This window comes from Eubalaena glacialis, chromosome 12 (genome assembly GCF_028564815.1).
Source record: "Eubalaena glacialis isolate mEubGla1 chromosome 12, mEubGla1.1.hap2.+ XY, whole genome shotgun sequence".
Lineage (NCBI taxonomy): Eukaryota > Metazoa > Chordata > Mammalia > Artiodactyla > Balaenidae > Eubalaena > Eubalaena glacialis.
In genome coordinates, this window is record NC_083727.1 from 1,843,561 (window position 1) to 1,864,849 (window position 21,289).

General features: G+C 44.4%; 1 protein-coding gene across 12 annotated transcripts in view; it reads right to left on the reverse strand.

Moving 5' to 3' along the window:
* Nucleotides 1-21,289, reverse strand: part of AFDN (afadin, adherens junction formation factor) — a 131,731-nt gene that overhangs the window by 58,406 nt on the left and 52,036 nt on the right. For all 12 annotated transcript variants that reach the window (XM_061207562.1, XM_061207569.1, XM_061207559.1 and 9 more), the window contains exons 6-10: nucleotides 19,899-20,056; nucleotides 13,075-13,186; nucleotides 11,751-11,918; nucleotides 4,724-4,818; nucleotides 3,206-3,468 (exon numbers count right to left, since the gene is read on the reverse strand). In XM_061207562.1, coding sequence (XP_061063545.1) covers nucleotides 3,206-3,468; nucleotides 4,724-4,818; nucleotides 11,751-11,918; nucleotides 13,075-13,186; nucleotides 19,899-20,056 — 796 coding nt within the window. The remainder of the gene's footprint in view (nucleotides 1-3,205; nucleotides 3,469-4,723; nucleotides 4,819-11,750; nucleotides 11,919-13,074; nucleotides 13,187-19,898; nucleotides 20,057-21,289) is intronic.

A 21,289-nucleotide genomic window follows, 5' to 3' on the forward strand; every position in this document is an offset into this window, starting at 1 on the left:
ATTTGTGACAACATGGATGGACCTTGAAGAAACTGTGCTCACTGAAATAAGTCAGACAGAGAAAGACAATTACCATATGATCTCACTTATATGTGGAACTTAAAACAAGTCAGCCATAAAAGGAATGAAATTTTGCCATTTGCAGCAACATGGATGGACTTGGAGGACATTATGCTAAGTCAAGTCAGACAGAGAAAGACAAATACTATAGATACCACCTGAAAAATACAACAAACTAGTGAATATAAGAAAAAAGAAGCAGACTCACAGACACAGAGAACAAACTAGTGGTTACGACGGGGGTGGGGAGAAGGGCAGTACAGGGGCTGTGGGATGGGAGGCGTAAACTACCGGGTGTACCACGGGCTCAAGAATGTGTTGTACAACGTGGGGAGCAGAGCCAATATTCTGTCATAACTGTAAATGGGAAGTGACCTTTGAAAACTGTATATAAAAAAACAGTAACAACAAAAAAGCCAAGCTCACAGATACAAACATATTGGTGGATACCAGAGGCAGGGGCGTCCGGGTGGTGGGGGGAATGCCAAAATGGGTCAAAAGGTAGAGGCTTCCAGTTTTAAAATAATTAAGTCCTGGGGATGTAACGCACAGCACAGTGACTACACTTCATAAGACTGCGCTGCGTAACTGAAAGCTGCTAAGAGAGTAGATCCAAAAGTTCTCATCACAGGAAAAAACTCTGCATAACTATGTGTGGCGATGGACGTAACTAGACTTACTGTGATCATTTCACAATGCATACAAATACTGAATCACTATGTCACACACCTGAACTAATATGCCAATTATAGCTCATTTAAGAAATATACCTACATGTGTGAAAAAAAGGAATACATGAGTTATCTACCTAGAAATCTGCGTAATAGTTTAACATGAGAACAGTAGTAATTTTTATAAAAAAGGAAAGTCCGTTCTAATTTATGGATGTACGTGTAAGTACTGGTATACTCAACCACTAAGCAGTTTTGACTAGTTTTGCAGGAAAAAGATGCAATAAAAATAAAATATCACAGCAGCACTACCCCTCAATGAGATGTTCGCCACGTCCTTACACAATCTCCGCTTTCAGCCAGAGACAAGACGAGAATCGACAACCCGCAGGCCTACAGAGCAGGAACCATTAAGGCAAAAAGCAGTAGGACACGGATGTTCTCACACAGAAAAACATCGCCTGCAAGACTGAAGGGCCGACTGCAACAGTGGGACAGAGACAGTTTGTAGAGCTGTGTTTATGACGGTAACACCACCAACTAACACCATCAAAATAAATATGATATAAAACCTAGAGTAAAGCCCAGCTGCAAATAAGAGGCAGTAATCGTAGGCACTGCTGAGAGATGATACACAACACACCAGAAGAACTGCTCACACGGTAAGTTCTCTGGAGAAACTTCCGAGGAGTAAGTGTGAGGCTATCAAGCAGGCGGGCTTTACCCTGTCCAGGTGTCTGGTGCTGAAAGGAAGAAACGGGGCGAAGGAAAGCTGCTAATTAACATGGAAACCATTTGAGCAAGACGATCTGCTGAAGAGAACAGCCAGTGGGAAGGTCGTGACGAGAGACAGGAAATGGGGAGACGGCTGATAAACAAACACAACTTGAAGAAAGGAATTTTAAAAAACTGGTCCTGCCAGACACAGAAGGGAAGGATGGGCTTATCGCGCGTCCAGTTTAAAGCTGGAAGACAGGGGTCTTCCTGTGAAGTGCAGACCCACGCCGGTTTTCTCGGGGACCAGGAGCACGGCCATCTGCTGAACCCTGGCACTGAAGGCGAGAGGCTGGGACGCCAGATCCCCACACCCGCACGGCAGTCCCTACATCCATCCTGCTGACGCGAACGTGGGCGAACCACGGAGCGTCCACCTGGGAGAGGTGTTACGTCTTATCTGCACCAACCGCGACTGCCCTTCACCCTTCTCCACCGCCAGGATTCAATGCGGACAGAGTGAGAAGAGAGGCCAAGACGTCCTCAACAGCCTGGCAGCAACCATCAGGGTAGAACTCCTAGTGCCGGCAGTGAGCTGGCGAAGGGCCAGCACGAGGGAACGACGGTAACGATCCCCACGTGGCCCCAGGTGGAAGCTCTGAGCGGTCAACCAGAGGCCGGTCACGCAGGAATCCAGGGCACAGGAACAAGGAGGACCACCACCGGGATGCTACGTCTGCGCTCTCAACAGGGCGGGGGAGAAGCTACTGCCCCTGTTTTCCCAAGATCCACACCCTATCAACCTGTAAAATGGGTAATAAAGTCACTGGGCAGTATATTCATGAAAACAATGTTATTATCAAAAAGGAAGTCTTATTCCCTCCCCCTCAGAGAAGTTTTCCCAGGCGGTAAGGAGTTTCCTTTTCCAGCACCCGGCCCACGTTGCAAGTCCTCAGACAGGCACTAGGTGGAGCCAAACACCTTGAATTCCTTAACAAAGAACAATGTGTTTCATTACCAGTAATAGAGAAGGTACACCTCAACAAAAACACCTCGGTGACGTAAGGCTCATTACACAGAACACCATAATTCAAATAAAGTGTTGTTTTAAAGTATCAGCTAGGGCTTCCCTGGTGGCGCAGTGGTTAAGCATCCACCTGCCAATGCAGGGCACACGGGTTCGATCCCTGGTCCGGGAAGATCCCACATGCCGCGGAGCAACTAAGCCCGTGCGCCACAACTACTGAGCCTGCGCTCTAGAGCCTGTGAGCCACAACTACTGAGCCTGCACTCTAGAGCCCACGAGCCACAACTACTGAGCCCGCGCGCCATAACTACTGAAGCCCGCACACCTGGAGCCCATGCTCCGCAACAAGAGAAGCTACCGCAGTGAGAAGCCCACGCACCGCAACGAAGAGTAGCCCCCGCTCGTGGCAACTAGAGAAAGCCCGTGTGCAGCAACGAAGACCCAACGCAGCCAAAAATAAATAAATAAATTTATTTTTAAAAAAGTATCAGCTAAAAAACAAAATTTAAAAATAATTTAAAAACCAGCCACAACTTCCAATTTCAAGATGAAGTCAAGACCTTTCTTCTTCTCTGAAACCAACCCAAATCAACAAGAACCTGAACCACAAACCACAAACTTCGAATTTTTAAAAATTAAAAGACAATAAAACACATCATCTATGGCTAATTCATATCATTTTCAGTATGATCACAACACTCTGGAATTCTTAAAGGTGATGGATGCTCCTTACCCAGGCCTCTGTCTGGGACCCTTCGCCATCAGGCCTCCATCCACGGATCTCTTGGGCAGAGCGTGGTCCTGGCTGGGGTCCACGAACTTAAACACATGGGACGCCCCAAACTGCACCTTCATCCCGCTGTGCAGCATCGTCGTCTCCGAGATGCGCTGCCCGTCCACGTAGGTCTCAGCATCCATGCTTCTCGGCGTGACTGTGACCACTCCATCCATGTTTGTGAGGTCGCAGTGATGGGGTTCGATTCCTGAACCAAACAACTAAAAAGAAAGGAAAATCAAAGGAACTTCCATCATCAAGTACAGAGGATTTAAAAACTGAATTTTAAGACTGTGAGTCCCCCTTTTATGATAAATATAATAAACTCTGGATTTTTGGTGCCTTCAGGGAATTTTCCCTTAATCTATTAATTAAACACTGTCAAAATAACTGAGTATTTTCACCATCCAGCAGCTTGATTTAAGGGGTACTATAACTCTGCATTAAAAAGCATATGGGGGCTTCCCTGGTGGCTCAGTGGTTAAGAATCCGCCTGCCAGTGCAGGGGTCACGGGTTCGAGCCCTGGTCCGGGAAGATCCCACATGCCGCGGAGCAACTAAGCCCAACAGCCACAACTACTGAGCCTGCGCTCTAGAGCCTGCGAGTCACAACTACTGAGCCCATGTGCCACAACTACTGAGCCCGCATGCCACAACTACTGAAGCCCATGCGCCTAGAGCCCGTGCTCCGCAACAAGAGAAGCTACTGCAATGAGAAGCCCGCGCACCGCAACAAAGGGTAGCCCCCGCTCACCGCAACTAGAGAAAAGCCCGCGCGCAGCAAAGAAGACCCAACGCAGCCAAAAATAAATAAATAAAATAAATAAATTTATTTAAAAAAAAAAGCATGTGGTCATCTTGAATATTAGACAATTAATGGGTAAATCTACACAGATCATCAGGGCTACAAATCCCTGTTCACCTGTTTTACTGCTGTGCTGAGGAAGGGGTTAGAACTGAAAATGGCATTAGTAATCGGGCCCCTCATTCCACAACTGAGAAGTGAGAATACAGAGAAAGGGACATCTGCCCAAGCTCAAGCCCCAGGAAGCGAGCAGCCCTGACCTTCCTAACGCACAGACACTCTAAGCTCTGTTCTAATCCAGCCCGAGCACTGCGGCTCAGCTAACATTTTCACTACACTTCACTGAACGCCTCCTACTGCATGTGTGCGACCCAGTGACAGGCACTTCCATGTACGTTATCCCCCTTAATCTTGTAATCTTGAAACAACCTATAAAACCATCACCATCTTTTGGAGGAAAGCAAACAGCCCTGGAGGTCTGGGGGTGGGGTGGGACAGAAACTCACACTCCGCTCTGTTCACAATGAAGCAGAGAGAAGTGACCCAGAGCAAGCAAGCTGCTCACGTTCAAGTACAAAGGCTTTCACTCCCTTCCGCTCACCCACAGCGCGGCAGGCCCGCACGCCGCCCTATGACCCACCGAAGCGGCACAGCGGCAGCAGGACACGCACCTGGATGGAGCCGTCGTCGAACTTCTCTGTCCCGACCTCAGTGACACTCAGCTGAAGGCGGTAGAGCTTCGGCTTGTCTCTGGAGTCGGAACCATCTGCGACGAGAGAAGGACAGGGCTTCACTAGCCAAGTCGAATGTGCTCATCATGTTATTTGAAACAGACAAGCAAACAACAGGTTACCTTTGAAGCAACACTACTGTTCTCAATTCTCAGGATTTCTATTCAAAGAACTCCCCAAATTTATATCCTGCAACTTAAGTAACTGAATACACAAAATTCAAAGTAAGACATAAGCACATCAGCTTCTGTTTAAAATATAATTCAAGGTACTAACACCGTCATTCATACCGACCACGTTTTCTTATCACATAAAAAAATGTTTCCCCACCACACAGTCCTGGACTCGTGTCTGATTCTAAAGAAGACAGGGAGACCCTCCTTCCAGACCAGACCTCCTCACAGCGGAACCACCGATGGAGGGAGTGTGACCTCCCAGCTCACCCCGGACCTCCTGGACCAGACCGACCCCGGGGATGAGGCCCCAGCTCGTGTCCCCACATGATTCTGACGGCCACCACTGGCATGAAGTTCCAGTAAGAACTGCCGTGAAAAGTGCTCACCTCCACGGAGTGGAACTGGGGTGAAGGACAAAAGGAGAGACTGGGTTTTTTATTTCTGTGTCATTTTATACTTCCGGGAACTGCTGAGATTTTTCCCTCACCTGTGTATGACTTTCTCTGATGGGCTGGCTTTGGGGGGACAAAGTGGAACCACAAGAGCCGCGATCCCTGCCCACTGACACCCGGATGTGCTCCTTCTCTCCTCGCCTGCTGACCCACCCCACCTAACACAGAGGGTCATTCTGACCTCAGCGCTATCGCACAGGAGGAAACGGGCCTCGGCATCCACGCACCAGGACGCCGTCTCAGGGCCGTGACAGCAGCAGCCTTGCTGTGCCCATGCTGTGCAGGCCCCCGCTGCCCCAGAGCCTCAGCGACTTCAGAATCGCTCACTGAGCTGCAGGTAAAATCTCTAGTCCCCAGGATCAGGAGTGTAAACACCGCAGTGCACACAGAGTGCAGACCGCTAAAATCGTAGTGTAGTGTGGTCTCCGCTCTCACAGACCAAAGACACCAGGAACACGGGTGTGCAGGCTGTTAGAACGGTTGCCAATTTGAGAGTGCACAAGATAACACGCTAACGACAAATTTTCAGCAATCTCTGAGATCTGGGTGAAGGTAAGACGAGACTGAAGCAGCATTCGAGAGACACCACGCCTCACAGGCACTAAAAACCGGGCTCCGTGTCTGTGCTGCTTCACAGCACATCCTCATCAGATTTGGCGGCAGCTGAAGCCTCATTTAAACAACTTTATTTCAACTCCAAGTGCTGATCCAAAACGGGGCCTCAGAGTCCCGTGGGGCTTTCCCTGGGCAGGACCAGTTCCCTTCTAGACCCGCTGAGCCCAAATCCCTGAGGGGTACTTATCATTCTGCTGGCTTTAAACACCACAGGCAGCCCTAAGGACAGTCCTCGTCAAGAAGCATTCTCTCCGGCACCCACAGCACCGTGAACCACTTCGTCTCAACCCCACTGCCCATGTCTGATGAGGGTTTCTGCTTCCTCACCTCTCCCAGCCCTGAGCGCCCAGGTGGCTAGATCTTTACAACAACCTCTCTACACCCGGTGCCCAGTACAGCGTGCGGTCCACAGCGTGCGCTCAATAAAGCGTTAATGTGTGAACAGTGAAGAATTATTAACTAAAAATGCGGAGAACAGAATAATGCAATACGGTCACACAGAATTATACAAGTGAATTATAAAGGAAGCAAGAGAAGCAAATAAGTGATCAAGAACAACTGTTTCAATTACAATGTTTAAAAAAACAGAAGAACATGAAAAATATGTCTGTTTAGGGGTGAAAGAAAAATCCACATTCGCTTTCTTCTGAATTTTGAATGCTTCTGAAGGGTATCTTGTGAGCTAATAAATGGGTATTATATACTTTTCTGCATCAACATTTACATCCACAAATTTAGAAATATAAAAAGGGAGAGATACAAACTTTCTCAGTCTCTCCTTTCTCACCTTTCACTGTAACAGAAATCTATCGATAGACGGATCAGAAGTAAACCTTCCCAATCCCTTCTTTCTTTCTGCTTCACAGTAATAACAGAAAACAAAGACACCTTTACAGGTATACCCTGAAAAACCTAAACGATGGCCACTGATGTCATAGATAAAACGGAGTTCTGGGACCTCGGGCAGAAAACAGAAACGGAGGCGGGTCATGTTCACAATGGAACTGACAGCTTCTTGTAGATCCAAGGCCCCTCCTTAGTAAAAGCACAGTCATCTCACAGGCAGTAACAAACATGTAAAACTGTGGCTTAAAACAAAAATCTTAAAATTTTATCCCCTTCCGCAACAGGGATTCTACAAATGCTCTATTTCTGGCTCAAGTGCCGGAGCACATTTCTCCTCACTTGAGAGCTACGACAGATCCAGAGTGCCTCGGAAGGCGGAGATAAGTCTTCCGAAGTAACCCTACCACACAGACGAGTGCTTCTTCCAGAGGCTTTAAATGCTATTTAGAAACATTCTATACTTTTGCCTTAAAAATACGTAACACATTCATATGGTGCAAAATTCAAAAGGCACAAAAAGGACACGGTGAAACGTACCCTTCCCCACCTTGCCCCCTGCGTAGTCCTCCCCCCAGCCAGAAGCAAATCTTCAGAATCTATTTTATGCGTATATAATTAAACAACCCGATATTCATGTTCTTCTTTCTCCTGGCTTGCACAGGCGTTAGAATACTATTTCGGGTTACCAAACGGAATACGCAACATCCAGTCAAATGTCCAACATTTGGGACGCACTTAAAATAGACCACTCTGAGCAAAGCCTAAGAATGTTTTTCAGGGCACTTTTGGTTTCACTGCACAGCATGTCTACACATCCAGGCCTGCTTCTGCCTCTGGCTGCCCCCAGGGCAAACCTCTGGGCAGCTGGGTGGACGATGGCCTGGGGCGGCTCTTTGCCTCCCGCTTGCGAATGGAGGGCGGGGGACTCACGCGTTTAAGGAGTGCTGACCAGCGCTTCCATGTCCCAGGCGCTGCGCTGACGCCGGAGGTTTGCAGTGAGAAAGTGAGCTCACGTCCTGGCCCCCAGAGAGCTTACGTTTTAGCGAACCAGTACAACAGGGAAGAAACTGTTTTCGGTACAAACCAGGCGAAAAAGGAAACGTATTTGTCTATTTGCTCCATTCTTTTACAGTATGAAAGTAACCAACATGTGAAAACATTAAGGAATCCTTTTCAGGAATAAAATAACAACAGAAACTTGTCTTAGACTCTACTTTATGTATTATATCAAAATAGGTACTAAATATCCCTTGTTTCCATTTTTCTTTAAAAGAACAAAAAACCAAAACTCCAAGTTTGGTTAATATCCAATGAAAACCTGTATGATCAGTTTGGAGAAAATTCAACAAACCGATATAAGATGCTGAAAGGTTGAGTAAACTTTATATATGAGAAAGTTTTGATTGTTACATTTGACATGTAAAAATGACACTTAAAATATAAAAACAGACAAAGGAAGTATTTCCATGTACTATTTAAGATGATAGACTCTAATGCACAAAATCTGAGAAACAAATTCCAAGTAAGAAGGTACAGCTCTGCCAACCAGAAATGAACCTCAAGCAGGAGAGCAAGCAGAGGCCAAGGACACCCTAAACCTGCTCATGATGGCAGCGAGCGCCTCACGAGAAAGATACAGACACGAGCGGCACTCAGTGGGTGGCGGCCTCCTCCTCCTCAGCCTCCTGGGGTCACCGGACACGTGGCCCCGATCGGCGCTCCCTCCCCCACCCACCACCCCCGCTCTCCTTCTGTCTTCCCCCCCCCCGCCCCCGTCCGCACCTCCTCCTCCCCCTGCGTCTCCCCCTCTTCCTCCTGGGGGCACGCGGGGTCGAAGGACAGGAAAACAGCTCTCTCCCTCCTTTAGTCCAAATTCTCACTTAAAACTTAGCCTGAACAAAGACACTGGACATTTCTGCAAAATAAGCTTCTATTAAATGAAATGAATTCTGGATACGGAAGAATTAACTAGATAGGGATAAAATGAAAGTACATTAAACTCTTAAGAAAAGTTATTTATGTTAATTGAAAAGTCAACACGTCCAGCATCTGGTCAGTTAACGCTGTTCTGCCCGTGAGGTTGACAGTGCTTGAGATGAGACAGTAGCAGGAAGCACAGCATTACCTTTGGAAGCGTGCCAGTCGTAGCAGGCAAAGTGACCCCTTCTCCCTGGGGTTAGCACACATGCGCAGGGCCCAGGTGAAGGCGGCAGCGGCGGACAGAGGCCATGCAGACGCGTGCAGGGGAGAGAAGGAGAGGGTGAGCTGCAGGGAGGCGGCTGTGCAGGGGGAAAGGCACGTCCCGCCCCAGCCCTGGGCTGGGGGACACGGCAGCCGTGCTCCACGCGGCGTGGGCAGACTGCTGAGGGGACACCGAGACGACAGGGAGTCCCCGAGCAGCAGGGGAGCGGCCGTCAGTCCCTCACAGGGAGACCCAGCCCGCTCCTTCCGCTGAGGAGCACAGCCCAACCCAGAACAAGGGACAAAGCGACTTTTACCCCCGTCCCTCCAAAAGACAGTGGAAGCGCCCACCCACATCTCAAAAGCCTCCAACGACACCTACAGGACCTCGGCCCAAGCCCGAGGACACGTGCTTGGCTGACAACGTGCCCAGGGAAATAGTCGTTCGTAGTAACAAGTCAGCATCCACGAACACAGGGAAAATAAGTCCATTTCACTCCGCGTGCTGACTGGGCTCGGTCAGCAACGACACCTTAAAAAGACAGCGTGACCTGGTGAAGAGAACAGCTCTGGAGTGAGACAGCCCCCGGCCGGCATCCAGGCCTCCTCCACCTCACCTGCTCACCTGCGAGTGCGGCGCGGAGCTGAACTTCCGGCACCTGCGGAGCAGCTGGGGCTCTCCAGCGGGCACAGCCCCCGCGCGCGGGCGCGCCAGGCTGACGGGGGTCCCGGCTGCCCAGCTATTCGGACTACAAGGCTCTCTGGAAGCAACCTGAGTCACCTGCGTACCTACTGCACAGCCTAAAGCAGCAGCTCGGTAAACGCTGACTAAAGTAGCAGAGGGCTGTGAAGGAAGCCCTGTTTTAACAAGCGTCTGATAGATGCTGTTGCCAGTACTTGGTGACAAGTAGGACACAACTAGCATTTATCTCGGATCCATCAGTTTCTTACACCGACAAAAAATTTCTATATGTTTTATTACCCGGGAGACCGTAAGGATGAAATAAGCAGTCAAAACAGCAATTCTCACTAGAATGTAAGTTCCCAAGGTCAGAGGGTTTAATCTGCTTTGCTGGTGTTCTTCTATCTCCAAGGTCCAGAACAGTGTCTGACACATAGTAAGCATTCAATAAGTACTTGTCAAATAAATAAATGGATGAATTCTCATCCTGTCTCTGCTACCCACCCACGTCAACTTTCCACTATTCATTTGAAAATTATCCTATGTCAGTTGCTATTTATCAACTCTCTCTGGGTTAATACTCCTATTTTCAAAAATTTCCGTTTGGGAGAAAACAATCATTAGTTTCTAGCACGTAATGCAAAATCTTGAAGGGCAGACCCAATGCCCAAAGATCCTAAAAACTTCTAAGTTCAAAAACAAATGGCTGTCCTCCAGCTGCCGTTCACTGCCTCGGACCACTGAGCACCAAACCCTCACCACTATCACGTCTGCAAACCACTGTGAGAAACCAAAGTCTCATGAACTTTCAGCCGGAGAACTGAGAGACCAGGCAACATTCACATCTCCCTCACAAACAGCTAATCAATTTAAAAAACCTTCCAACATAATTAAGCGTAAAAACTACTACTTGCAGCACACGGCCACGGACTACTAGTCATGGCGTATCAGTCAAAACAACAGCATTTCCCCTGTATCAGTATAACACAACCCAGTTGTGCCATGGAGACCACTGGACCACAAGTACCACATCTAATCATTAGTTAGTTATAATCTTGTAAACAAAAATAAATACTCAAGAATCAAAGAGAAAAACATAATTCCCGCCCAAGGAACCACAGATTATCTACATAACCAGTTTGTTTCTAGCTAACTTTTTCTATAATTACTTACTGAGCTTTATTTAAAAAGCAGTTCTGGGTGGGAGGGACAACACTCTGTTCTTCACAGCATTTTACAATAAAGGTCACATACCATCATTTTAACCAAATAAATAAGAAATGATGCAGTTCAGCTGAATGGTAAACAAACGTGTCACACATATACTAAATATGTGTACAAATACGTACACTACATACGATGTATGTGTATAAAATATTTCCTTAAGAATGTCAATGTATTTCTCTACCTGATGGCTAAGTTATAACAACAGCTTTAGCTTAAGAGAGCTCAACAAACGAAATATTTAGAAGGCTCACATGAACATAAACTTAGTCTATTATAATTTTAAAACTAAGCAAATATCGCTCCTCTTACAGCTGGACTTCTTAGATGTACTTAAATTTATAGATATTCTTTTGACATTGTTCATACATTAAGCAACAGTGTGATAAATACACACACACCTGCCTCTATGAAGTCTGTCCTAAAAGGAGTACATTTCAGTTTGTCATTTTTAGTAGTTTAAGTATTTTACAGGGTTATTTTGGAAAAAAAATTTTAAAGGGAGTGTATCATTTAAACTTCTTAAACTCTCTATATTCACTATTTAAAATTTTGTTTTTCAGTATTCATTTCTGTGCATGTGAAGTTTATTTTTAATGCATGAATATACATATCCTATAAGCTTAATTAAGGGTTTTTGTTTTTTTAATAAATACCATCTTATGACGGCTACTTTTTAAAATAAGTGATCTTAAAATAAGGTTGTCAGTCAAAAGAAAGACCAGTTAAATAACATTCATTAAAAAGAATAAAATGCAAAGCTGAGAATGCACATTTGTAACGCCTCTCACCTGGGCTCAGCTCTACGAGGTAGGGCAGCTTCTCCGGCGGGAGTGCAGAGCCGTAGCCAGACCCATCAACTCGCTCCTTTCCGTGCAGGGGCTTCCCATCCACGTGCTTCTGGCTTTTCTTGGGGATGTAGTCTGGTGGCCTCCTCTTCAGCTGAAAGACTAAAATCCCTAGAACAGTAACACTATAAATTATCAACCAGACTCGAGTGTAGACGGCCAGCTGACTGGCAATCAACTGTTCAAAGATTTATCACGAAAATGTAATTTAATAACATCTCCCAGGGAATAATTAAGCAAAAGCTTACCCAATTTACACTTTCCCTCAACAGAGGAAATACTACTCTCTTGACGTGTTCTTGAAAACTCTAGCAAGCAATTTCCAACGATTATTTTAAATTAACACCTACCCAAGCATATTACATGCATGAAAGACAACACTCCAGTTTCAGAATAAATGAATGTTTCTATTGGTAAAGAACCCTATGATCAATAAATACATTCATACACACATGTAATAACACATGCACACACAAATACACATACACGTACATTCTTAGTTAACCTGATTTTATTTAATTCAATTGAATTAACTCAGAATTCAAAGCAATCTGACTTTAATAAAGTTTAACTTTATACTGTCGAGAAAAGGTACTAAGCAAGTGTATGTTTAAAACTCGCAATCTACATTCAAATATGACAGGATTAACTGGCAGTCAGTTTTTATGTCTTTATTAATGCAAAGGCCCTCCACTGAGCAACAGGTAGCTTAAGATGTGTATCTGAAAGCAAGAAAACTCTGTTTCATAAAAAACATACCTTTAAACCCTCACTGCTTTGACATGATTAGGAGAAATCGTTTGGATGGTGAAGAGTCTGGATGCATTATATGAAATGACTAAATCGCTAGATGGCATTTAGGGCTGAAGGCTATTTTCCCTATCACGACCAATCCGTCCAAACATCACCAGTGCAGGCGGTCAGCAGGGAAAGGATCCCGCTGCTGACAGATAACCATCTCCCACGTCCTGACACGGGGCGCAAGTCCAGCTCCTTCAGGACACGGCACTCCTGCTGCCACAAAACGGTCTGTGCCGGGTCTCCCACTAGACTCACCAGCAGAGAGCGGCCCTCAGGATGCGGGGACCCCCTAGGAACCACCCAGCAAGTCCAAGAAGGGGGCAGAAACCTGCACAGCAAACAGCCCTCAAAAGACTCTGCCAAGCGCACCCTCCTACACCTTCCAGTAAGTTAAACGACTAATATTCCAAGTCGGAGTGTAACGCATCACAGAGGTAATTCTTTGACAAATAAGGTTACTCTTTACCTCTGTCATTCGGCCACTCCCTGAAGATCTGTAAAGGACACTCATCATCATCAAGGATAATTTCTTCAGCAGCTTTCTCATCAGAATGCTGGGCCCCTGGAGGAAGCGTCACCTAGGAGGGAATAACAATGAACTGTGACCACACCCAAAAGGTGAATTAGCAGGTATTTAAAAGAAAGAATTTATTGTTTTTGAGGAAATAAAAAAGTCACTGTAGATAGAACTGAATTGGTCAAACACAATAAACAATTCTCAAAAACACGGACAGAAGTGAAGGAAAATCGTTTCCAATTAAAAGCTTAGCCAGCCGACTGGGCCGTCTTCATTCACCTGCTTCTCTGCTCTCCGCCCTGCTCCCCGGCCCATACTAGTCTGAGTCTGCTTTTTGACAAACTCTCTTTTGGAAAGACTGCACGCAACAGTCAACCTGCGCGTAATTCCTTCAGGAAAGGTGACTGCAGAACCCACCTTTCATAACCAAACTTTTTAATACGGTAGTTTCAGCTAACATGTAACCTTTTAGGATAACCATCACATAACAACACAAGAGATTAGCTTTCTTTTTCTTGTAGAAAATTCGTTTTTATGATTAAATTTTAATCAGATCATTTAGATGTATTACTGGGCCATTCATTCAACAAATGCTTTAAGATACTGCATTCACCACACTCAAAAATCTGTAACACTGTATTACTCTTTATTCTATGTTTTTACAGCAAACGATTTTTCTCAATCGTTCGAGAAAACCCTCTGTAACACAGAGAAAAGAGCCAGTGACCAGGGCTCAGTCTCCGACGCCCTGCCGACTTCTGCCCCACCGCTCACACCAACCAAACCACGGTTACAGAAAATAGGAGACGCCAGTCACTGGCACCTGAAAATTATTTTCAACCTGGAGTTAATGTAATAATGTTATCCTAATAGACCTTACTCCCAATTAGATCATCATGCGCATATACCAAATGGGTTAGACTTCCGTAGAACTGTAAAACTTCTCTCTGCACTACTGCAAATTACCCTAAAAAGACAAGTTTATTACAACACACCCTTATGCTAAAGTAACCAACCTTTCCTCACAGCGTCTTGTATTAAATGTAGTATAGTGGGCTTGGAACACACACTGCTTCAGGATCTGACCCTCACTCATCTCTTTAGTCGCAGTCTTTACCACGTATCCTCATAGATCCAGTCACACAGAACTCCTCCGAATTCTCGACTGGGCCATGAAATCTCATGCTTCCACGATCCCTTGTGCCTGAAAGGCCCGTCCCCAGCTTTCCGGTCTAGCTAGCGTGCCCTCTCACCTCTCAGCCCAAGTACAACTCCTCCAGGGAGCCTTCTCTGACCTCCGTTCTAATTTCAAGCTCCTTGACTGTATTTCTTTCTCGGACTCTCTGTCTCCCTTTACTGTAACCTCTTTTGAAGGCAGCTCTTATTTTTGCATCCCAGCACAGTATCTAACAAGTAAGAGGAACCTACATATTTACTGAATAATTCACTGAATAGATATAATAGATGAATGAATGAATATGACAGAGCTACATATTACATGATGGATGAGATGGCAAGGAAACAAGGATTTCTATCTCAAGGCTAAAACAATAATCAACTCCTAATTTATCCTGCCGAAAGCTGGCGAAAGAAGATGCGCAAGAACAGAGAAGAACAAACACCAAAACGAGGCGACCCTCAAAAGAAATCATCACATGATCTCAACAGGGACTGTCAGTAAAATCCCAGTAACTTCATGAAGCTGAGTAAGGTGTTCTTTCACTTTCTGATTTTCATCGGTAAAAATACGGCAGAAATTAAAGAAAGGAAAAAAAATGTCATAAAGTTCACTACCACATATCCTATCAAATGCACCTTTATGGAACTGAGGATTATTTAATAGATTTATATACACTTAAAATTTAACATTCCCCTGGCGAACACTTGAGCGATCCCAAGTGTTCGGCAGTGGTAACTAAGCTCCTGCCCTTGGGCTCACAGCCTAACAGGGACCCAGCTGGAAAAGGGTCAGCCCTCTGTTTAGCAATGCAGACCCTATTTATACCACTGTTTTACTGGTTTTATCCTAAGAACAATTTTTACAGCAGTTATTAACCAAAACTATGAGGAACATGTATCAAAATCTACCATTATCCATGGACACAACTATTCTTTAGGTGTAAATGTATTTTCCATACATACACTAATGCTTGCTCCATATTGCTATTTCTCCTGAGCGGGAAAGCAAGGAAGCCAGCATGACAACAGGGTCCCCCTCTGTTTCAAACTCACCTGCAGGAGGAAAACGCCCAGTGTGGCCTGAATCTCAGGTTCTTTCCCTTTGGAGAGAATGCGTGATTATCCCGATGACCTAACCTCCCAACCTCGCCCTCCCAGCCCCTCCCCAAAGTAAGGCGGGTTTTCAATCTCTTTCCTAATAAGACCAAAACAAAGAAAAGGCGCAGCAAAAAACAAATACCTGTGAGCATCCATCTATCTTCCTCCACCCTACAATGAAATGAGCTTTGCTGTATTTCTTTCTGAATTCTAAATAACACAGGCTCAACGTAAACAACTCAAATACAGAAAAGCATGAGGAGGAGGGGAAAAAAATCTGTGAGATAAGTGTATTTTCCTGATCATGCTTTCTATAATTATGCATTTATTTTACATAAGAAGGTGCATGGCTTGATCACATGTAACATTTTAAAGTCTTCTGTTCCTCTCCCTCCCCTCATGTAGGTAGTTAAGCTGGTGTGTATCCTTCCTACGCATGTACCTTTCTTGGTGCTCACGTATACATACACACAGAATTTTGTTGTTTGGTTTTATTGTATGGTGACTTTTTCCAAAAATAGGGTATTTTATAAAATGTAAATATGTCAAAATGTTTCATAATGACAAGGTATTCAAAATATTCCTTAAGTGATGAGTATTTAGTTTATTGCTATAACACACAACACGGGGGGAAAAAGTCTTTACAGAAATACACTCAGGAATTTACTGGCTATTTGTTTATTTTGAGGTTATAAGTAATATTTACCACCGTACTTCTAAAGAATATTTTCAATCTCAGACATCACCTCCACTCTGAACCGGGTGCTGCGGAGGATGGCCACACAGCAATCCCCCAGACGCTCCTTCCCCGTTGCCGGGGACTACCTTCTGCCGTACTAGAGTCTGTTCTGCGATACCCTGTTTTTCTCTTTCTTGGCCTCCGCCATGATTTTGCTGGAGAATGTCCTCCAGCACCTTACTGAGAAAGGCTGCGCGGGTGGTCAATTTTTGCCGTGTGTGTCTTGAAACGTCTTTATTCCACCCACCCAACGCTTGACTGAGAGTCTGGGCTAGAACTCAGTTCCCTCTGCATCAGAAAGCCCTGCTTCACTGAATTCCAGAGTCCATGGTTACTGCTGAAGTGACTGGTGCAACTGTGTCCCCCAACCCTTTATACAAGCCCTGAATCTTCTTCTTTGGGATCTTTATCCTCTCTTTTTCTCTAGTTTCCTGCAGTTTCACTACACCTTGCTTTGGGCCTTTTTCAAAGCAACTGTCCCATTAGTTAGTGGGCCTGATTTTCAGCCTAGAGACTCAAATCCTTCAGTCCTGGGAGACGGTCTAGCATTGTTTCTTTGGTAACTTCTCTCTCTCCATTTCCTGTTGCTTTTTCTACCTGGTCCTTCCTGGGCTAAATTTTAAGATATTCTGCACCGGTAATCTAAATTCCCGACCCCCTCTCTTTTTGTCCTCTGGCAGATTTCCTCCGCTTGCTCTTTCATCCCTCCGTCGACATTCTGCCCCCACCCCCTATTTACCTGGGCTTCTCAGTCCCCAGGAGCCCCCCGCATGCTCTCCTCCCTGTGCTCCGGATGCACCATCCCTCCTGCCGCCGAGTCTCTTAGCTTTCCCACACTTCCATCTGCTTTGTCTCTTGTATCTCTGGGTTCTCTGATCTGTCTGTGTTGGTCTGTCTTTCATTTTAAAGGCATTTGCAAATGTCTATTGAGTCTGGGCCGTCCACTCACATTGACAGCGAGTCACAGGAAAGCTGACGGTACCGGCGAGGACGGCTGCTGGACCAGACGTCTGAAGGTCAGTTTCCATAAAGATCTTTCTTCTCTGACCAGAAAGTGCCTTCTGGGAGGAATCCTTCAATCTTCTGGGTACAGCCTTCCCCTCCATCCTCCTGCTTGTGGTAAAGACCCTGCTATGCCAGTGACCCCCAAAGCCAAGGCCTCCTCCCCCATCAGTTTTACTCTGGCCTTCGGATGGAGAGACGACGCAGTAGCTGGATGGGAAGGCAGTATGCTGGAGGCTACTACTGCTTATAAAAACTTTCCACCCAATTTGTTTTCAGCCCAATTTTCAATGCCGCCTCAGAACGTGCTAGAGCCCCTCATGCCTGAGTCTGCTGGGGGCTGGGATACAGGTAGCTGCGTGCTTCCCCTCGGCCGGCCCCCTCTGCAGGTCCAGCAACTTAGATACGAACCCGCCCACTTCCTCAGAATCTCATCGACAACGGCTCTGCCAGCCCTTCACTCATCTCTTTGTCCTCGCGCACGTCCACAGGGCTTTATTCCTTTACTGTCATCTCAGTGGAATAAAAACATCCGTTTCCTCATCTATTTTCAGATGAAAACTGGGCTTTATTCATACAATTACAGATCTACCAAATGGTGTTTCCAACTGAATATAAAGTCTTAGCTTTTCAGCAAAAAGAAAAAAGCCATAAAACTCAAGCAAGGCCTTTTATTTAATTCTCTCTGTAGCAACGCTAGAAAACACTGCTGAGCGCTTACAGAAGCCCCCTCACTCTGTCCACAGCCTGCAAGACTGAACGTTGTTAGGATTCTGATTCATCTACAAGGTCAATGCAAACCCAGTCACAACTCCAGCAGCTTTTATGTAGAAATTGGTAAGTTGATTCTAAAATTTATTTGTAAATGCAAATAACCTAGAATAACCAAAGCAATTTTTAAAAGCAAAAGGAGAAAGCAAAATTGGGACTTCATATGATTTTAAGACTCACCATAAATCCACAATAATCAAAACAGTTTGGTGTTGGCAAAAAGATATAAGATATATAAATGAAACAGAATAGATTCCAGAAATAGAACCAAACATATATGGCCAATTGATTTTCAACAAAGGTGCCAACGCACTCAGTGGGAGAAAAGAAAGTCTTTTTTTCTGTATCTGTACAGAAAAAACTGAGCATCAACCCTAATCTCACACCATACACAAATGTTACCTTGAAATGGAACACACAGACCCAAATGTAAGACCTAAGACCTAAGACTATGAAACTTCTAAAATAAAATATAGGTAAAAGTGTCTGCAGCCTTGGAGGAAGCGAATTCTCATCCAGAAAGTACAGAGCACTAAAAAGTTAACAAGTTGGACTTCAACAAAATTAATAAATTGTTACTCATTGAAAGATACCATTTTAAAAATGAAAAGACAAGCCAAGCCACAGACTGGGAAAAAAATATTCGCAGTACATGTATCATACATAGGACTTGACATGTATATAGATAATCAGGGAAACTCAAATTCCTTCCACAATGAGATACAACTACACCCATCAGAATGCCTACTAGTTAAAAAGATTGACCAAACCAAGCATGGGTGAGGGGCGGAGCAACGGGCTCTCTCATACACGACTGTGGGGATGCAAATGGTATAATCAGGTTGGAAAAGAGTTTCTTTAAAAGTTACACATATGCCTCTTACGGAGCCATTCACTTGAGTATTTACTCAAGAAAAAAAGTACTTCTATGAGAAGACCTGCACATGTATGCTCACAGCAGTTTTACTGTAAGAGCCAAACACTGAAAACTGGAAACAATGCAAATTCTATCAACAGGTAAATGGATGAACAAAGTGTGACATATCCATACAATGAAACACAAAAATACAAAGAGGCATAAGGAAACTTCTGAAGGTGAAGGAAATGTTCATTGCGCTGACATGCCCAAACTGATGGTATTATAAACTTTAAATACATGTAATACATTGTACTTTAATTATTTCTCAATAATCTTGGTGAGGTCAAGAACTAAAACAACCACACTTTCATTATTTAATAATCAATTGCTAAGATGAGAGAAAGAAGGATACCTTCTTAAAAAAATCTACTTCCAATGAGATTTTGACAGAGAAATAATGGTTATAAAGAAGTTATTATATACTTGCGACTGACTTAAAGGTTAATAATTTTCCAAAAAGTTTGTCTTAGAATAGAAAATCTGCTTGATTTTACTTATTATCACCAATTCAACTCCGAGGCATAAAATTTCACTGTATTTCTTGAGTACCAGGGTCAAAGATACACCCTTTATCTCCAAGAAATTATGGATGACTACTAAACCTATCAGCCAAATGTTGGTTAACGATGAACAGCAAACCAAGATTTATTTAAAGTTGGGTCGTTATGACACATCTTAGTAAAAACCCTAAGAAAAAAATCATTAAAGCAGATTTTACTAAAATAAAATTGTTACCTATATATACGCAAAATAAAAACTGGAAGGATATACATCAAAATGTTAATAGCACTTATCCTTTGGTATTAGAACTATAGAGGATTTTCTTCAATTTGCCTTTTTATACTTTTCTTAGTTTACAGCAGGAACACATATTACTTTTGTAATGGAAAGGAGAATGTTGTTTCTTATATATATTTATGCATGGTTTCAGTTTACCAGATTCTAAGTGATACAGTGTGGAGAAATTCAGCCTAAGTTTAACTTCATTTAAAGAATATCTTTCCATTTAAATGCAAAGTTCTAGCACGTGTAATATGGGTAAGTACCGACGTGGCAGGTACTCACGCGGGCAATGCAATAATCCTTAGGATTTTCTTTCTCCAGACCGTACTTCTCTAAAGCTTCAGCCACAGCGAAGTCTGCAGGATCTGTGGTAGACAGCAGGATCGTCTTGTAGGGAATATTTGGTTTTAAACTATCGGCATAAATTCTCAACGTTCCACCTGAAAAAAAACATTGTGACATCTTTGATCACAACTTTTATTCCAATAACAGAGATCTGAATGCTAATTCTATCCCCACTTCCTGGTAGGTGACACACACTGGCAGGGACATGCTGACCCAGTGATCCTGTGCTAGACAGGGTGAGTAATTCTGTGTGACTAGGCTGTTTCTGTCCTCCCTTCAAGCCCACGCAGTTTTTATAATGACGAACTGATGTCCACTGTGGGTAAAGGACAGAAAGGGAAGAAACCCTGGAGTTTCTTGAAAGTGCTGTTCTTTCTTCGATTGCTTTCTCATTTCCTTACCTATACAGCATTAGACATCTACTTTCCCCATTTCTGCTACTTCCTGACCAACAATCTGAAACTTAAAAACCCCAAACAATATTAATCCCACTAAATAACTCAGTTTTTTAAAAAGTGAACCAGAAATCAGGACATTTCAGGTGCTGGAGTCCAAAGACATTTCATAAGGAACCTGCCACCAAAGCACTGGGCTCTATTTACATTTCCAGGTACTGCAAACCAGAATGTCATTTCTAGCTGTGAACTCATTTGGGAGGAAAAAAAGTCAACTAGAGCAGAGCAATTTGGATATCCTTAGCTTTTCTTTTTGTTAGTATATTTCTTTTTAATGCAATCCTACATATGCTATATTACTGACATTTTTGGTGTCATAATTTGCTTTTTACTTATGATCTAAGATTTTTAAGCCCTAAAATCTTAAGTCTAGCTGAAAGACTACTGGGGGCAGGTAGGCAACTCAGGCAAGGTGCCACAGCCCCATGCTACGTGGGACCTCGGGGAGGCTTCCCGACTTCCTTTTCTCACCTCTAAGTTAAAGAGCTAGATTAAACATCTGTGGATCTCTTGAAGCAAATTCTAAATTTCTATGACTCCTTTTTGCCTCTTCTGAATTCTAATGCAGTGATTCTGGCTACTGAATATTTCTCACGCCCTCTTTTTCAATAAGTCTGGCACACCCTGCATTATGACAACTTGACTACAATAAAATAATGCTGGTCTTTTAAGAATAATCAGCAATGACACGGGGAGGGGGAAGGGTAAGCTGGGACAAAGTGAGAGAGTGGCACGGACATATATACACAACCAAATGTAAAACAGATAGCTAGTGGGAAGCAGCCACATAGCACAGGGAGATCAGCTCGGTGCTTTGTGACCACCTAGAGGGGTGGGATAGGGAGGGTGGGAGGGAGGGAGACGCAAGAGGGA